General features: G+C 43.9%; 4 protein-coding genes across 4 annotated transcripts; all 4 read right to left on the bottom strand.

Moving 5' to 3' along the window:
* Positions 1 to 6,682: 6,682 nt before the first annotated feature.
* LAESUDRAFT_653197 (uncharacterized protein) lies at positions 6,683 to 6,919 on the bottom strand (the record flags this gene model as incomplete). The annotated part of the gene is made up of 1 exon (XM_040904402.1): positions 6,683 to 6,919. A coding segment is annotated over one exon (237 nt), but the record flags the coding sequence as incomplete, so codon positions are not given.
* A 579-nt stretch (positions 6,920 to 7,498) lies between these two features.
* Positions 7,499 to 8,290, bottom strand: LAESUDRAFT_759105 (uncharacterized protein; the record flags this gene model as incomplete). The annotated part of the gene is made up of 3 exons (XM_040912546.1): positions 7,499 to 7,633; positions 7,682 to 7,885; positions 7,949 to 8,290. 3 exons carry the CDS (start codon positions 8,288 to 8,290, stop codon positions 7,499 to 7,501), a joined length of 681 nt encoding a protein of 226 aa, XP_040764324.1.
* A 6,772-nt stretch (positions 8,291 to 15,062) lies between these two features.
* On the bottom strand, positions 15,063 to 15,371 carry LAESUDRAFT_623058 (uncharacterized protein; the record flags this gene model as incomplete). Its single annotated transcript, XM_040903300.1, has 2 exons — positions 15,063 to 15,152; positions 15,219 to 15,371. Coding segments are annotated over 2 exons (243 nt in total), but the record flags the coding sequence as incomplete, so codon positions are not given.
* Positions 15,372 to 15,515: 144 nt separating this feature from the next.
* Positions 15,516 to 16,760, bottom strand: LAESUDRAFT_759103 (uncharacterized protein; the record flags this gene model as incomplete). Its single annotated transcript, XM_040912545.1, has 3 exons — positions 15,516 to 15,709; positions 15,912 to 16,517; positions 16,583 to 16,760. 3 exons carry the CDS (start codon positions 16,758 to 16,760, stop codon positions 15,516 to 15,518), a joined length of 978 nt encoding a protein of 325 aa, XP_040764322.1.
* Between the last annotated feature and the right edge of the window lie 1,896 nt (positions 16,761 to 18,656).

The following is an 18,656-nucleotide window of genomic DNA, read 5'->3' as shown; positions in this document are numbered from 1 at the left end:
AAAGTTATAGGGTCTATCTCAAGATGAGTTGCGTGATGCTGCAGTATATAGTGTCACAGACTTGTGAAAGAAGAAAACAGCAACAGGTGGCCAAAAAAATGCCACAGGTGAGCAGAATGTCAGTGAGAATGAAGATGATGAAGATTGTGATTTCGCTGAAATTGAAGGTGATGAGAAAGAAGGAGAACTCCTTGATGTAGTTGAGGCTGTTGCTCTCGCTGACGTCTATCATGCATCAATTGAGGTTGACAGTGACTCTGACATCAAGGGCTTTGGTGAGGAGTTTCTATCATTGGCCTCTCCAGTATGAAGGACATCTTCAAGTCCTCGCAAACCTCATCTTAAATAGCTTTTTTATATATAATATCAATATTACATTAAATTAGCTTATTCATTGTTTTCTTGCATTTGAAATGATCATTTTTAAAAATGTCTAACAATAGGACCTAATAGTTCTATTGGAGGGATCATAAATTATGCTAGACATCAGTTTGGGAAGACCTTGTAATCATGATGAGGAACCATGGTCCATAGCAGAGTCTATCAGAAGGACCAAAAGAATGTAGACAAGAATAATGGAAAGGTCATATAGTTATGATGAAGGACCATGAGCTGTAGCAAAGTTAATTGAGGAAGACCAAATGAATTCAGAAAAGAAAAATGGAAAGGCCATATAATCATGGTTGAGGACCATGGGCTGTAGCAGAGTCAATCAGGGAGGACCAAATGGATTCAGAAAAGAAAAATGGGAAGGCCATATAATCATGGTTGAGGACCATGGGCTGTAGCAGAGTCAATCAGGGAGGACCAAGCAGATTCAGGAAAGAACAATGGAAAGGCTGTATAAACATGGTTGAGGATCATGGGCTGTAGCAAAGTCAATCAGGAAGTATTCACTCCACTGTTATCTATCTCTGGCAAAATGATGCATATAAATTCATAATTGAAGGTCAGTGTAACTAACAAATGAGCTTTTAAGTGATGCAACAGCATTATAATTTCTAAAGATAGCAGCAGAAATGTAGCCTGTGAAGTGTTGCACTGAAGCATAAGTATCCTGAAAATTCAGGATTTTCTGCCCTCAAAATGTCTCATATGACCCCCAGACACCATGCGACAGCAGTCATGATGATGGGAAAACCCTTGAGATCAGGTCCATCACAGCCTACAAATGTCCCTATAGTACTGCCCAGAAGGTACCACCTCTGCAAGAAGTACCAAAGGACCATCATAGAACCCACAAATTGTATAAGACCATGGTCAAACCATCACTACAAAGGCTTTTAGCCATATCTTTAAGGAGACAGAGATATGGCTAAGAGCCTCTGACGTGAGGGTGCCTGAAGTGGTTGATGTGCAAAAATATTTAATTTTGGGAGCAAAGCAGGATAGTGAAGCATAAAACATTTTATGTGATGGCCAGTGTTACTGAATTTCAGTGCTTACAGCATGCACTTCATGGCAGGTAAAATAAGTGCTAACAAAAAGAGAGATCTAGGACAATTACAGTCAACAAAAATGACTGAAAAAAGTGTTCATTTTTTTCTAAGGCATAAGATAAAGAGAGAAATAAGTTTTTGAGAGCAAATATTATGATGCAATGAGATCAATAATAATAAAGGTCATTGGGCTGCCACAAACAACAATGCCAAGCAATGTATAGTATCTGGCAGCCATTTTGACTGGTGAGAGCCTTGGTTTGGTGAGCAAGGGCTATCCCTGTCAAGAATATAGCAGAAATATTGTGGGCACAGGATATTAATTAGATATCACAATCATATTTAAAATTTTCATTGCATATCCTACAGGCATTGCGATTCCTGAGGTACGAAGGAGAGTTTGTGCGACACTGGGCACTTAGGGTGTCTATGTGACTTTTTTGATATTCGTGGAACAGTTAAGCGATGCATGGGAGAGTGGACCATTACAAAGTGGTTTCATTTTCTGCCCCTGTCCTGAGGTTAGGAGAGGGCCCTTCCTTCAAAAGTTCCTTACTGTGTTACATTTTGTGCTTACTCAGATTTGTTATCTTTTGTAATGGGTATACAAACCGGAGTTTGAACATGCACGATGCGGCTGATCCAAATAGGTGCAAATATTCAGAGCCAATGACAGCACTGAGTTTGCTAGGGTTAATGCCTTAAGGGCTGATGGATTCAAAGCTGTTCAAACCATTGTATTCAATGGCCTTGAAAGCAATTCAAATCAAGGCTTTCAATGGCTTCAAACCCCGTTCATGCCATTGTATTCAATGGCTTCAAGGCGATTTCAAACCAAGGCATTCAATGACTTCAAAGTGGTTCAAACCATTGTATTCAATGGCTTCGAAGCAGTTCAAACCATTGAGTTCAAAGTTATTCAAACCAAGGCATTCAATGGCTTCAAAACCCTTGTAGTCAATGGCTTGAAAGCAATTCAAACCAAGGCATTCAATGGCTTCGAAGTGGTTCAAACCACAGTATTCATTATTTTGTTATGTATTTCAGTACAGTGACGCAAACAATGACTGATTGAACATTTTCCAGACTCATTATAGTCTCTGCTTGAGAAGCAAGCAATAGATCTTCACATTTCACTGCATTTCACTTCAATTCCTTCATTCTGAGCATATTGAAACAAAAGCTATTGATGCAATTGAGGTTTTTCATCACCACAGTATAGTGATCCATATTTTGACTTTTTTTCAACTTTCAAATATATCAAAAATACATGATATCACACATTGATCCTCTGCAATCAGAGCTGCATGCAGATCATTTTCCGGCTCAAAAAAGCGAAGATTTGAGGTCACTGAATGTATGAAGATGTCAGTCACTCAAATTCTCACGCTTTAAGGTGCCACAATGTGCAAATAACATCAAATTATGACGTTCATGCTGGCACATCTAGCTAGATGTGCCAGCTTCCTAAGCTCAGCAGTTACTTGTGATGTGAGGAAAGGGTAAATAGGACAGTGTGTGAGGAGGAGAGGTTTCGGCTAGACGAACACGTGGTTTATGAATTCATACTGGGAGCAGTGCTCGAGGTCTGAATAGCCAGTGTCTGCAGTCCTGACAACTGTGGTCAGGCTCCTGATTCACTGGCTGACGATCCAGAGCTTCCGAGCATGTTTAGGCTAAAACTCTCGAGCGTACAGCGGCTGTATAGCTGCCTGATGAGGGAGGCATGACTATACCACTGCTATATGCTAAGAAAACAAGGAGTTGGGAGGGTGGGCAAAGAATTTGCTACACAGCGTGGTAGCAAATATCGTGGTGATGAGGAAGAGGTGTAGCACACGTACATCAGGTGAGCGTGTCTCTTCCTCTCCTGCCTGCTTAGTAAGCAAGTGTTCATCCCAGTGCTCATCTCTCATGCTGAGACTGAACTTCACACTTTCTAAGCTCAACAGTCACTTGCGATGTGAGGAAAGGGTGAATAGGACAGTGTGTGGGAAGGAGAGGTTTCGGCCAGGTGAACACGTAGGTTTGTGGATCCACACCAGGAGTGGTGCTTGGGGTCTGGATAGTGAGTGTCTGGGGTCCTGGCAACTGTGATCAGGCTCATGATTTGCTGGCTAATGATCCAGGGCTTCTGAGCACATTTAGGCTGACATTCTTGAGCATAGAGCAGCTGCATAGCTGCCTGACGAGGAAGGCATGACTACATCACCTAACCTATAACAGTTGTGCCACCTTCAGTGCTACGACTCTCCCACATCAGGTCATTGATAAAAGGTCTGCAAAGCTATCAGTTTGATGTGGTACTACATGATGAAACACAAATACATATACTCTAACGAGAGTATTCTGTGCGAAACTTTGCTACAGAAGTCCAGATAAGGTCTATCCGAGAACGATCAAACGAGTTCATGATGAAAAGAGGAAGAATTTGCTTGATATGACACCAGTAATCTAAGAAGGTGTGCGACTTCCACCACCCTTGGATGGCAATGACATCTGGCGGCATGTCATGGAGAAGCAGTTCCATTGTGCCATCTATATGGAATGAGTGCCCAGTCATAGAACACAGACCGGCCGAGGTCCAGACAGTGTTGCAATGATTGAGAAACTAGGTCCACGTCATAGGGACTCAGTTGTCGCTGTCAGTTTTGAATGCGAAGAATGGGGCAGATGGTGAAACAGAAGCATTTGCAGAGAGGTGATGATGAAGTGCAATAAGTGGGTTAGTTGAATCTTTGATGTCAGAGATAATGATATTTTCACCGTCCTGATGAGTTGTTTTCGTCCAAGGTATATGTAAAGTTGCATAACAAGAGCCACCAGGCAGAGAGTGAAAGGTGAGCTGCTGCTCCTGAAAGATGTGTTGCCTAGGATTAAATGAAGCAGCACTGGGTACGATGACCTCACCAAGATGACAGATGCTTCAGAAGGCCATGCATGCATATGCATACACTGCTGCATCAAAGGTGTTTGAAAGGTCCAGGCCATTGCGCAATGTGTGCATGTATTCTAATGTAACAGAAGGTCACTTGATGTGATGAGAAGTTGCTGGCACAGCTTTACTGATAGCTTTGCACACAGTCTTCACCATGTCACCTCCAAGCCAAGGCACTCCATTGATCATATGCCAGAAGCGAAGACCTGCCAACCAGGTGTCGACAGTAGAACATGCAGTGCAGCCCTGCCACTCAGTGAGGAAAGCTGCAAGAAGGTACTCAAGAGCAGTCATGCAGGTCAATTCAGATATATGCAGAGAATCACAGAATTGATTAAAACGCAATAATTCAGCACCATAGTTGGAGTGAGTTTTTCATTCGATCAAAGACAACAGGCAGCTAAAAAGTGCGGACGAAAACTTGGATGACAGAAACGATGTGAATCGAGTTTGTTGCTTGATACTATATGGAGTACGCCAAAGAATGAGATGCTGAGCAGCAGGAACATCTGGGCAGACTGGAGAAGGAGTGATAGAACGTCCAGTCTTAAGCTTCTGAGCCTGTTTCAAGATTCGCGATGTCAAGATATGCAGTTGAGGAACAGCCGGCTGAGTCACTGATTCACTGAACAGATCCTCACCTCGCATCGTCGCATCTGCATATGCAGGTGCTGGGCACGAAATCATACTAGACATAGGCCAAGAATGACTGCAGCTCCTCTGAAAGCTTGAACAGTTTCAGGAGATGAGACAATGTAGCATCTGGTACACCATGAGAGACTGGATCTGCTAAATTGTCTTTGGTAGTAACATAGGAAGGCAGAAAATGAGGTTTGAGGTCATAGTGATGATGTCCACATGGTGAATGGACTTATTAGTATGCCTATTACGATCGCAGCTGCACTTGTATGCATTGATCACACTGGTGTTGTCGTCGCATACAAGAATGGTCGCATCCTGGTAGTCGAGGTGATCGACCACACGGACTGCAAACTCAAGCGCAATCATTTCAGCCCACCTAATGTTGTGTCTGCCTTGCTTCCAGCTGGGAGTCCAGCATCAGGCATCTCAACTTGAGCCCATGATGAGGTCAACATTTCAGTCAGTAGACACATCAACCCAGATCCTGAGATCTTAGAGCTCACCCTGAGGGTGCAGCGACTGAGGTGATGAAGGTGACACCAGAATGGAAAGCCATCAATGCAATATTAGATATGACAGAGTGTGGGGGGTACCACATAGCGAAGTGATTTAGGAAAGATGATATATAGGTGCATAGGTTCAGTAGATAGGCCTGGCCATGCAGAAAAATGAAGGTGATGTGTGACAATGTGCCATTAATACTCATGGATTTACACTGTGTGACATGACCACATTTGGCACCTGTGATAAAGGACTGTAATTTTGTGATATATTGATACACTTCACTTCAGGAAGAGAAACGGAATGCTCAGGTAAGTCCCATGAAAACTGAAGTAAACATGTATGAATTCGTAATCACACAGCTTCTCCTCAATATGCCACGGGACACTGAGAACTGCAGTGATGTGCAAGATGATTTTCAAATCATATGGATAGGAGTATGACATCATGACCTCATTAACCCACCCACCACTGGATGGAAAATGGCATGAAAAAAAGTCATCAAACTACTTCCCAGTGAGCTTAACACCCTCACAAGTGAGGATGTCTATGATGGCATCAGCTGGCTCATCCTGCACACCAGTGATAGAGGATATGCCAAACGGCAAACAATGATCAATGTAAAATATGTCATTGTATCACATGATGATAAAACGCTTGTGTGGTGGCCACACAGAAGATGCACGAAACACTGCCTTAATGTCTAGGGTCACAGCCTGAGCACCATTGGGTGCAGTGGTGACCTATAAGGCATGATGGACGATGTCAGCATAGGCTGAATGGATAGCGCATGTATAACGATAATGGGAGGCATGGTCGAGGCTCATCTAATGATGCACATGCCAGAATTCATCCTTGGTGGATAAGAGTATGTATACGCCATGATGCTAGTAGTGCGAACGAGTGAACGATGCAGATACACCCTCCAAAATGGGTGCACAAAGATTCCTCGAAGAATGAGTGAGTGGAACACTGTCCCCCAGATAACGATGTAAGGATGACACATAAATGAAATGAACGTGACTGGAAACAGGTATGGATGCAGTGCATAGCTGCACTGGAGAAGCGAATGAAGGAAATGAAGGAACACTTACTATTTCTGCGACTTGGGCAGCCATAGCCCAGCTGGCCTGAAACTCATTGGGATTGATTTGATCATTGATCAATACACTGTCTCATCCTTATAGGATAGGTTACACATGACGTGAAACTTCCCTGGGGATCTGGCCTTCTCGACAATGGTGAGCAGTGATGAACGAAAATGGGACCCAAGTTGGTCCTCGACCTCAGATTGCAAAAAGGGGCTAGAGAATCGGTCGATGTCCAGCTCTTCCTGGATGTATGCTTCGATGACAAGAGGATGTTGCAATGCAGAATGATGGTTGCCAAGCATGAAAGAATGGAGCAAAGGTGCAAAGTCACCTATAGGAAAACCATAGCAGATTTAATGCGGTAGGAGCAGGTATCGATCAAAAAGATTGTGGTGTCGTAGAATGGCCTCGAAAGCATCAGCGTTGTACAGCGTTATGATGCAATTATGAATGCAGACAAGTCGAGGAGCCAGCGTGATGCTCTTGAGAACCACAGAAGGAACAGCAGTAAGGGATTCCTTTGGGGCAACGATGGGAGCAGGTGCCTGTAAGGTTCCATATGATGCATAATTCTTGATGACTGGCATCGATGAGCAACCGCTTGTCAATGAAGACACTGATGGTTGGGTGACCATCACAGATAGTTGTTTGCGAGTATGTAGAAGCACAGTGTCTGGTCCTTGCACACAAGAGACAAAGTGACTCTGAGGACGTGAGTCATTTGCCCTCATGAAAGGGCTTGAAGTGATTGGGTGCATGCTCACCTCTAGTACAAGGGCACTCCTCTCTGCGAAGATAAGGCAAAACCTGCTAGGTGAGTCACATGGAGCAGACAGTTTCACAGTGTAGCTCTTCCACATCATCTCTACCTGGATCTTCTCACATCCTCAGGGGGTCCATGTGCAGTGAACCTCGCAATCGAACTGAAGGATTGCCTTGTAATCCCTGCAGAAATGCAGCAGAGACACAAGATGATCATAGTGAGTTTGAAACAGCTCAATGATCTCCTTGTCCACAAGCTTCTGGTAGACTTTTAGCATGTTCTTTCAAGCCTCCATAAACAACCCTACAGGAAGGGACTCTTCCTTGGGCCAGTCAGTGAGGTCAATGATGTTGAAGCGTGAGCCAGAATTCATAGTCAACTTCCTCGTCTGGATGGAAGTTGGATTCAGATGCATTTGCTGAATAGTGTCTGAGGTAACCAGCATTAGAGGGATATGAACCTGCACTGACGTGAGCTTAAGGACAACTGGAGGGATCTTGAAGCCTTGGTCCTTAAACAGGTTGAAAGAATGCAGACACGTTACTGAAAAGAGCTTCTTCTCAGATGTACTCACCAGTTCAGAGGCATCGATGACCTCCTTGATAGCTGTATGCACCTCTTTAGGACCTCTATGCATCTCGTTAAGGCTTATATGCACCTCTTTGCTGGGTGTATGCATATCTGTGAGCACCTGGAAGGCCTTCATGAAGGCCTCCCTCACAGAAGGAGACATGCCATGCATGACTGCTGCAAGGGGAGTCACATCTGCAAGGATATCTGCAGGAGTCTTAAGGGTCTCCCCGAGCTCCTCAGTGTCAGCGAAAATTTTGGTACCTTCGAGATCTAGGAATAACTCATTGTCTGAAATGGCCTCATCGCCACCATCATGCTGGCCTATTTTGGCTGTGTTGCACATGGTGCATTCTTCGTTCTCATGCTCGATGGCCTCTGTCAGAGCACTCAGCCAGAAACTACGTGAGGCATTGTTGCAGTGGGTCAGCTCATCTAGTTCCCTTATCAAACCTTGGGTGAATTTTTCAGAAATACTGAGAGGCTTAAGACCTCCAGGCATAGCACAACATGAGTAGACTGGGTGAGGAATAAAGAACAAAAAATTCGCTACACAGCGTGGTAGCAAATATCGTGACGATGAGGAAAAGGCATAGTGCGCATACATCAGGTGAGCGTGTCTCTTCCTCTCCTGCCTGCTTAGTAAGCAAGCATTCATCCCAGTGCTCATCTCTCATGCTGAGACTGAACTTCATGCATGCACGTCATAGTTTATCGTTGTTTGTAAACAATGGGAGTTGCACTTTTTTAAAATTAAAAACAAGTAAAACTGCACAAATCAGGAATTAAACTTCGGACTTCCAGGACACTTATGTTCCAGATAGTACCAACCATTCTATCCATTAGATCGTCTGCTGTTTATCATCAACACAGGCCAAATATAATATACAGTGATTAAGAAAGCTACACACATATTTTCGTAATTTTTACTGTTTTTCTTCTACCTTCAGATTACCTATAGCTATATTCACAGATAAAATAGTAATAGAAAGCCATACTTCTCAGCTTTCAAATGAGTATCTGTTGGCTGAATTTTGGTGCTCTGTTCTGAAGATATATGCAACTCTATCAGGTTAACTCATTTATACACTTTTGTCACTAACAAACTTCAAAACTCTAGTAGTTGGATAATTAGCCCTTTGCCTTAAACTCTGCCATTTATGCATGCTGTTGATCAGAATCAAATGCACAAATCTGCCAATACTCTTTTATTTCTATATCTTCAAACACGATCAATACAATTATGCTCTGATAATTGATAATGCCATATCATTGTCTTAATAACATTTTTTCTAAGTCAGCTAAGTCAAGCTTGGGATTATTATCTTGCTGAAACGCCATCTCCTTCACTTTTGCTGCAATGCTTCAAGCCATTTTGAAGCTCATTTCTCAAAATGCTAACATAAGGTCAGATTCATCTTGCTATCAGTGTTAGAGGTATATCTCATCATAATGGAAAGCTCTTCTGAGGTCACTCTGAATATTTCAATGCAGTTCGATATCTTGCAGTTCTGCCAAGGTTCATGACATTCTGGAGAAGGGGATTGAATGCTCAGAAAGTGTATCAGAGTGCTCTAGGGACCTGCATGGTGGCCTCGACCAAGTTCCAGATAATGAAAAGCTCTTCTGAGGTCACTCTGAATATTTTAACACAGTTTGATATCTTGCAGTTCTGCCAAGATTCATAACAATCTAGAGTATGGGATTGAATGCCCAGGAAGGGTATCAGAGCCCTTTAGGGATGTGACTGATGGCCTCACCCATGTTTCAGATAATGTAAAGCTCTTCTATATATTACACATCTCAGACTTTGCAGCATTTTCCATCACTAGATATCTACAGCCTGTATTTTGCTATGTTTTAGTCTTCATCCTCCAATGTTATCATCCACCTTCATTGTCACCACTGCAGTGTAGTTGTGAATGTAGAACATGCTTCCATTTATTTATAGGACTGCAGTTTATCACTTTGAAGAAAGTCCTCTGTTAAGTTAGGTTCTTCAAAAAGTAGAAAGATTTCAGAATGGCTTCAAAAAGACACTCTTTGCATGCCAAAGCTGCAAAGAGGACTGGTCAGAAGATATGTTTTTGTCAACATTCCTAACTTCTGAGCATTTATAACAAATTAGAAGCAAATTCAGCTAAATTCTGCTATATGCATTGAAGAACAAGGCATAACATATCACTTGTGTGGTATTATTTACTTTGTTGAGTTTCATTTTACTGCAATGATTGTTGACATGGATGGTCAGACACAGTACAATGATGAAATTGTTACAGATAATGCTTCAACATCATACCCTGTGAGGATGGCACACCATACTCTCCTCAACAAAGCAGATAGCAGATTTAGCTTTGTAGCAATCTACTCTAAACTCTGCTTGACCTAACCTTCAATAATGAAAACACAGTCTGCTACACACCATTGCCTTTCAACTGTCTTCTTTGTCATAAAATAATGTCACTCTAAATATAGCTGCTTCTCGAACAATCATACCATCCTCGATTTCTGCCATAGAGACTGATATTTCCATGAGAATGATGATATGTTCCCCTCAATCAATGTGGTGAATATCATGATAAACTTATTAAAGTCCATTATGAAGAACATCAGGACCTTAGGAATCATTTCTGTCAGAAATGGTCCTCTTACCCAAGTAAGAGCAAGCAATTTTACCATGGTGGCTGAAAACTCAGATTGCATTAACTATTCTCCTTATTTAGATGAAATGAAGAAACAGCATATGAAGTGAGGTATTAGTGTCACGGCACGCCGATGACAGAGATAGACAACCCAGACTAAGGGTTCCCTTGAGGGTCTCTGAGTAAAAGCCTACAGTGATGAGCTGTGGCAATACGATGTGCCCATTGATGAGGCCTAGTCACTAGTCACAGAGTTAGACTTACTGGTGAGGCGAGAGGCGCTATCACAATGGTGAGGATGAAAACAGATGTATAGCACACTGAGAGTGTCTGGTAAGACCCCTCTGTGATGGTAGTGGTGGACGAAGGAGAATAAGACTGGAGTCTCTTCTCGCCTGGTCCTTATATATATGATTATTGTGCTACTGTACAGTACTACCTAAGCAAGTCACATGCTATCTTACTGGTCAGTGCTACAATCATACGATGTGTCCCAATTATCCTAATTGGCTGCCTAATAATTACCCACAGAAACAGAGCTCCCTTCGAGCACAGAATATTGCATTATGGCTATGGCATCATATGATGCAATGCTGAGAGGCTCAGTGTCACGTGACAATGTTGAGAGAGATTCGAGGTCATGTGACTAGATGCCTCATTATCTTATCTCTCATTAGATTACGTGACTCTTTGTGCGACGTGAAATGATGAAAATAATATGCTTCTAATAGCATTCATTCCTATAACGACTTGTCAGGTAAAAACTGTGACATCACCCCCTTCTCAAGGTTCATCGTCCTGATGAGCCAAAGCCTTTGGCACCTCGTATAGTTTGCTTTGCGAGTGAACCGTCTGCCTCAGAAATGATTCCTGGAGCATAGCATTCGCATATGAGTTGTGCGACACGATCGCCTGTCCTGACCTCAAATTGTTTGCTGATCATGTTAACGAGGAGCACCTTGATTTTCCCTGTGTAATCTGGGTCGATTACCCCTGCTGCGACATCAATTCCTTTGAGGGCTAGCCCACTTTGGGAGGCCACCCGAATGTATGTCCATTTTGGGGGATCTACTGCAAGTCCTGTGCCAATAAGCATTCTGGAGTGTGGGGGGATGTCTATGTCTTGTACGGATTTGACATCCCATCCAACAGCTTCTGAAGATCCTTTGTAGGGTGCTTGGGCATTTGGATGAGTGCAGAAAAAGAGCATGAATTCATCAGGGTGATCGGACAGAGCAATTTTGTGTGCTTTGCGTGTTCACGGCTTAGCTCTTGGAGCATCTGGGTGTGCCTTATGAAATTTCTCTACTTTGTTTTTGACATTCGTGAGGTTTTCCAGTGGTTCTCAAGTATTATCGCTATGATCATAGTCTAACCATTTAACGAGATACTGGGTTTTGTTGTACCTGACTCTAGAGTCCAGGATGTCCTCCACGTTCCATTCTTCTTCTCCATCTATGATAATTGGAGGATTAGGGGGAGGTACACATCCAGGGATAGAGTCTTGATGGAATATTATGAGCTTGAAAGCATGAAACACCGGATGCAGCCTCATGTCTGCTGGTAGTTGCAGTTTGAATGATATGGTTCCAATTTTTTCGAGAATCTTGAATGGTCCATAGTTCTGTGTCGCAAGCTTCTGGCTTTTAACCTTTACATGGAGATCTTTTCCTCGAATAAGCACTTCGTCTCCTACTTTGAAAGGAACATTTTGCTTTTTGAGATCGAAATACCATTTCATTCTTTCTGCAGCTAATGACAGAGCAGCACGGGCTTGTTCCTGTGCTTGATCACAGTTATGGAATAAGTGTTCCAGGGATGGATGTTGTATCCCCTCCAGTACGTCTGGTGCCATTCGGGGATGTCGACCATGCTCAATGGAAAATGGGGACAGACCTGTCGATTCTGAAGCTTGATTGTTGTATGCAAATTCTGCTGTGGGCAATAGTGTGGCCCAATCAGTTTGTCGGTAATTGCAATACATGTGCAGATGTTGCTCCAGAATTTGATTGACTCGTTCAGTCTGTCCATCCGTTTCAGGGTGATAAGCTGCAGACATCGTAGACTTGATGTGAAGTTTCTGGCAGAACCCCTGAAATAGTTTGGCTCAGAACTGTGTGCCTCGATCAGATATGATCTGCCGGAGAATTCCGTAAGCTTGAATACTTCATTGTAGAAAATTGACGCTACTTGAGATGCTGTCACCATGTCATCTACTGGGTAGAAGTGAGCATGTTTGGTGAGCCTATCGATGACTACCAAGATGGCAGTCTTTTTTTCTCCCCTATGGTCTGGGCTTGGTGGTAACTGTGTAATCAGGTCACATGTAACCATTTTCCAAGGCCCCTCTGGTTGTAGCAGTCCATAAGGCTTTTGCTTGCTTGTTTTGTTTCTCTGACAAGTTATGCAGCCTTGAACGTACTTTTTTACATCAATGGTGAGCCCTGGTCATTAGTAATTTCTGCTGATCAGCTCTTGCATCTTCCATCATCCAGGATGTCCGGCCGTGGAGATGTCGTGATGCAGCTTGATCAGCTCATTCTGCAGCGTAGAGTCTTTTGAGACATAGACCTTTCCTCTTCTGAGCAGCAATCCATGCTCGAAGTTCCACTCTTGAAGGTCTTTTCTGAACTCTCGCTTGCCAGTTTTTAGTAGGTGCTGGTAACCTTTGGTCATTTTGTTGTCTTGTAGTGCCGATTTCACTCTTTCTAGAAGTTTTGCATCGTCAACTTCGGAGGAATGAGTGGCTGAGATTGCATAGATGGTAAAATATTCAGGTCGAAGCAAAGTTTGCCCTGAATTGTCATTGCTCACCCCCATCTCATGATCTGGCCTCCTGGACAGAGGATCAGCACACATCATCGTCTTTCCAGGGCGGTGATGGAGAATGAAGTTAAATCATGTAAGATAAAGTGACCAGCGAGCTTGTCGTCTGGTCAATGTTTGCGCTTGTCAGAAATAGGTAAGATTGAGGTGATCCGACCATATCTCAACCAGGTGCGAATGCCCTTCGAAGTACTGCCGATATTCTTCCAATGCCCGAATAATGGCTAGCATTTCCTTGTCATAGATCTCATAATTTCGCTCATGTTCATTGAGTGACTTAGAGTAATATGCGACAGGACGCCAGAGTTCGTCCTCTCTCAACTGTTCCAGGACTGCACCAGTTGTGAAGTCCGAGGCATCAGTTTCTAGTCAGAAGGGACGTATTGTGTTGGGGAGCACTAGAATCAGGGCAGAAGTGAAGGCAGTCTTGAGGGCCTCAAATGCCCTTTGTTGAGACTCTTTCCATTTCCATTGAGCATCTTTGCGTGTTAATAGAGTTAAGGGTCAGGTCATCGAGCCGAAATCCTTGATGAATCGTCGATAGAAGGTTGCCAGACCAAGGAATGCTTGTATTTGCTTGACCTTGGTGGGCACTGGCCATTTGAGAACACCATCTACTTTTTTGAAGTCCATTTGTGTCGACCCCTTTGAGATTATAAGACCTAGAAACTTAATGAAGGTTGTCGCGAAGTGACATTTTTCTGGTTTCACAAACAGGTCGTTATCTCAAAGGTGTTGAAGGACTTCCTGGGTTAGTCGTGTATGTTCTGCTGGATTGTCCATGAATATGATGATATCATCGATATAGACTGCCACTTTTCCAGTGCGTATGAGATCGCCTAATACGTCATTCATCATCGTCTGAAAGGTGCTAGGGGCATTACAGAATCTGAAGTACATGACAGTTGGTTCAAACAAACCCCTGTGGGTGATGAACGCAGCTTTTTCCTCATCTCCCTTGCAAAGGCGTACATTGTTGTACCCCCATCTCAGGTCTAGCATCGTAAAGAGACTAGCCCATGAAAGTCCGTCAATAAGATCGTTGATTCACGGGAGAGGAAACTTGTTCTTTTTAGTGATGCTGTTTAAGGCCCTGTAGTCCTGGACGAGTCTAAGAGAACCATCTTTCTTTTTCACGAAAAATACTGGGGCCGCATAGGGGGATTAAGAGAGTTGAATGTAGCCTTTGGCTAGTTCACCATCAATCCATTCATCGAGCGAGTTCTTCTCTCGTAAAGACATAGGGTATACTTTTGCTAATCTCGGGGATGCCACATCTGGGACAAGATCAATTGCGTGACCATAGAGCTTACACATCAGCATTCTTTCCGAGCTCTTCTTCGAGAACACATCTCCAAATTGATGAAATTCTGGAGGGACGAACTTGGACCAATATTCCTTGTCCTGTGTCTCCTCTGCCGGCTGTTCTACCAAATGCTCCTTTGCCTTCTTGCTTATACCAAGGATGTCGTGCACCATGTTATGAAGATCCTGATCCTGCAAGTCTATCCAGTTAATGAAGTTGTCTTCCTGATCTCACCCATCATCCTTGTGTACGTCAGGGAGAATTGCTTCATCTTCAAGTCAGGGTTGCGATAGAAGGTCAACTTCTTCCTCGCTTACTCGAACTTGTTGCTTCCTCGTGTATCTGCATCTTGAGAACGTGACCTCTCTATGTTCCCAGTCAACTCGGGGATTATGTTCCTGTAGGAACTTCATGCCAAGGATCATTGACATGCACTCGAGGTTTGTGATGAGCAAACTCTCAGTTGATCGGTGCCCCCTGATTAAGATACTTGTGACTACACGATGAGTAATTGCACCACCCTTGTTGGAACTGGCGTCTGCGTTGAGGATTCTTATTTTGTGGTTTAGTGGTATCATCTTAAACCCATGTTTTTGAGCGAATCTCTGATCAATATAGCAGAAGAATGCTCCAGAATCCAATAAGGCTGTTGTCTGGATTTTTCGTGATGCGAATTTTATCGACAATTTTGATCGAATGTTTAGAAAAGCCTGTGAATGCAATATATATGTAATCGCTAGGTACATTCATTCTCACGGTACTAATACAATTGTCCCGAAGTGTAGCACCAGACTTGTCTACACTTCGTACTGAAAATCCTCTAAGAATTCATCCATCTCGATGATTCTCGCATTGGTGTCCTTAGCCGTTGATGCCGTGGATGCGTTAGATGCCACATCGTCCTTTTTCACCTTTTCTTTGCCCTTGCCTATTGAGGACATAGGGGTAGAGGTCTTCATCTCGCGTAATGCAGCAATTGCTTGTTCCAGTGCTGCAATTTGAGATGATGTATCCAAGCTACCTTCTTCCTCAACTTGTCAGACCTTCTGCGCTCTTCCCTTCCCTTTGCCTTAAGGGGCATTGGCTCACGTTTGAAACTGTTTTCCTTTATACTCAGGTGTGGGAGAGGGCACTTTTTTCCTCGCTCATAGGCATGCTTTTCGCAGAACAAACATAGTTTGTTTGCCAGCCACCTATCCTGTTCAAGGGAGAGTTCATGTGCACTTGTGTCCATGGCATTAGGTCCTTGGGGGCAGTCGTCTTAGTCACCATGGTCTGTCTAGTAGACTTGTTTCTCGAGACTTGCTGGAGATGTTTAATTTCTATTTCCAGGCAGAATTTGAGATAATTCATCCAAGTAGTTGGAATCTTCGAAGGATCTAGAGTCTCTGTTACTGACATAACTGTCTGGATGTGGGTCGACCGTTGTTCCCTAATTTTGACGATCAGATCTTTATCAGAGTATCCTGATTTGGGGGCATAAGCCCTGAAATTCTCTGCGAAGGCGATCATCATCTTGTGGTGAATTGTGCAGTGCACATCTAACATTGACTGTGCCGTGCACTTGGGATCAAGCGTCTTGTGTGCCATTTCCAGTTTCCTGGTGTATTCTGCCCATGTGCCAACATCTTGTTCAGAGGTGAGCTTGATTGCATACTCTTTCATGTACAGAGCTGCTCCTCCTTCCAGATGGGCATTGGCCTGCTGAATTTTGTCCTTGTCGTCCGTGAAATGGTTGTAATCGAGCCAAATGAGAAGGTTTGTGAACCAGGTCTCGAAGTTTTCCGACGACTTTCTCCCTGAGTATTTGGAAGGATACAGGTTGTGGTCTTTTCTTGTGCCTCCCTCAGGGCGACCATGTTACTATAAAGGGCATCCATCTGGCCCTTTACTTCGTCCTTGTAATCCTCGAAGTCCTTGCGGATTGCTTGGGCTTCGGCCATCAGAGTATTGTTTGCCTTGATGAGCCTTTCCATATCAGCAGAGAGGGTGCTGATCTGAGCTCTTTCAACTTTTAACTGGTCTCGTGTTTCTACTGCCATGATCTCAACATGAATACGAGCCAGTATCTCTTCTTTCAACGAGGTCACCGTGCACTCATGACGTTCATTCATTTTTTGATGTAGTGCCTCATAAGAGCTCACAACATCCCTCATGATGAATGCTTGCACCACATTCATTACCCATTCTTTGACGTCATTTGGAATGGTGGCAGGTGCGGCGGCATTAGCGGCTTCTTCAATCATGTCATAAGAGATTCCCTGCCATTCCCAGGTCCAGGTGTGGAAAATTCTGGCAGGGTGGTGGGCGACGGATTTCTGACTACTCCTGAGGCCTTGGGTGTGCTGCTGATATGTGGTTCTTCTGCAGGGACAGCTGGTCCTGCTTTGATGTGAAAGTGGCCTGACTTCTCCAAGGGTCAGCAGGCTCACTCATGATGTGTCCTCCTGAGAATGCAACATCACCGAGGTTGTATTGAGACATTGGAATTGATGTCGATGATAGTGGGAATGATGTGACAGACAATGTGTTATTCGATCGACTCTTGGTCTCAGCCTGGCGATAGTGTTTTTTAGAAGGGGATCTCTGGGTCTTCCTCGATAAATCCTTTCTCTGCTAGCTCCTCTTGTAAAGCTTCTGCTTGGTAATGCCAATATTCTTGTTCTTCCTCGAAATCAGGAATGAGACAGAATAGTGCCGAGTAGGTTGTGTAAGCATGTACTTCTACTGTGTAGTGGTAGAGTACTTGTTGCCAGTTGGTGATGAGAGGTTGGTAGATGAAATCCGTGGTGCAGATAACTGTGAGTTGTCCCTGTGCTGGACGATAAAAATCCACAATATAGTTTTCGTATATGAAGCTGAATGTGTATCTCAGCATGAAACCCTTGATTGCGGTTATATAAAAATATTACTGGTCCTAGTAAGGCTAGTAGCACGACTCCTTCTCGAACCTTACAATATCTCATCCTACGCGCTCCTGCTCCTTATTGATCTTTCCTAGTCCCATGCAAAGCTTGATTGCGATGCATCTATCGATGAACATGAAGTCGTCGCCTCACCCAATCCTCTCGTTTAATGCTCCTAAGTGTTGCAGAATGCGATCGTGACACTGGATCTGTGCTTCCGTGAACTTGGCAGCGATATGAGGCTGCTGTAAGACTTTGTACCGCTGGATGGTAGTATATACGGTCAGCGCAATGTTCTCTGGAAGCGTGCCTTTGGGGTTCTCGTGTATTCTGAGAAGGTGATAACTCTTTGAGAGTGCAAAGGTGAGGATGGTAGTGGCGTCGTCGTTAGACCACCAATGGGGTTTGTAGATGGGGACAGATGGGTCAGATGCATCTTCTGGAACTGCTTTGGCCCACGAGCTGACCTTAGTGTGCAGCTTCTATAGTTCTGAGCAATAGGCCTCGTTTGGTTTAGCCTGGAGTAGGTTACTTGTCGTCAGACGACGAGTGCAGTTGAGATGGGGATGGTAAAGGTGATATCGTCTGTTGGGCGGTACGATACTGTTGTGCACTTGAGGTGCTTTACCGGTCAGTGCAGCGCTGTTCCTTTGGAAGGAAGGAAGCAGCTTAGGTGGTAGAGGTGAAGTGGAATGGTATGAAGGAAGTGGTGTGGAAAAAGCTCTGCCCTGGGCAAAAGTATCTCCGGGCGAAAACGTGCGACTACCAGTGTTAGACACTTGGTAGGGGCGTAAAAGGTCAGTCTTATTCTAATGTCATGGCACGCCGATGACAAAGATAGACAACCCAGACTAAGAGTCCCCTTGAGGGTCTCTGGGTAAAAGCCTACAGTGACGAGCTGTGGTGATACGATGTGCTCACTGACGAGGCCTAGTTGCTAGTCACAGAGTTAGACTTACTGGTGAGGCGAGAGGCGCTATCACAATGGTGAGGATGAAAACAGATGTATAGCACACTGAGAGTGTCTGGTAA

This window comes from Laetiporus sulphureus (assembly GCF_001632365.1).
Source record: "Laetiporus sulphureus 93-53 unplaced genomic scaffold LAESUscaffold_19, whole genome shotgun sequence".
NCBI lineage: Eukaryota > Fungi > Basidiomycota > Agaricomycetes > Polyporales > Laetiporaceae > Laetiporus > Laetiporus sulphureus.
Note: the sequence above shows the minus strand (reverse complement) of the source record. Positions and strands in the feature narration are given on the sequence as shown.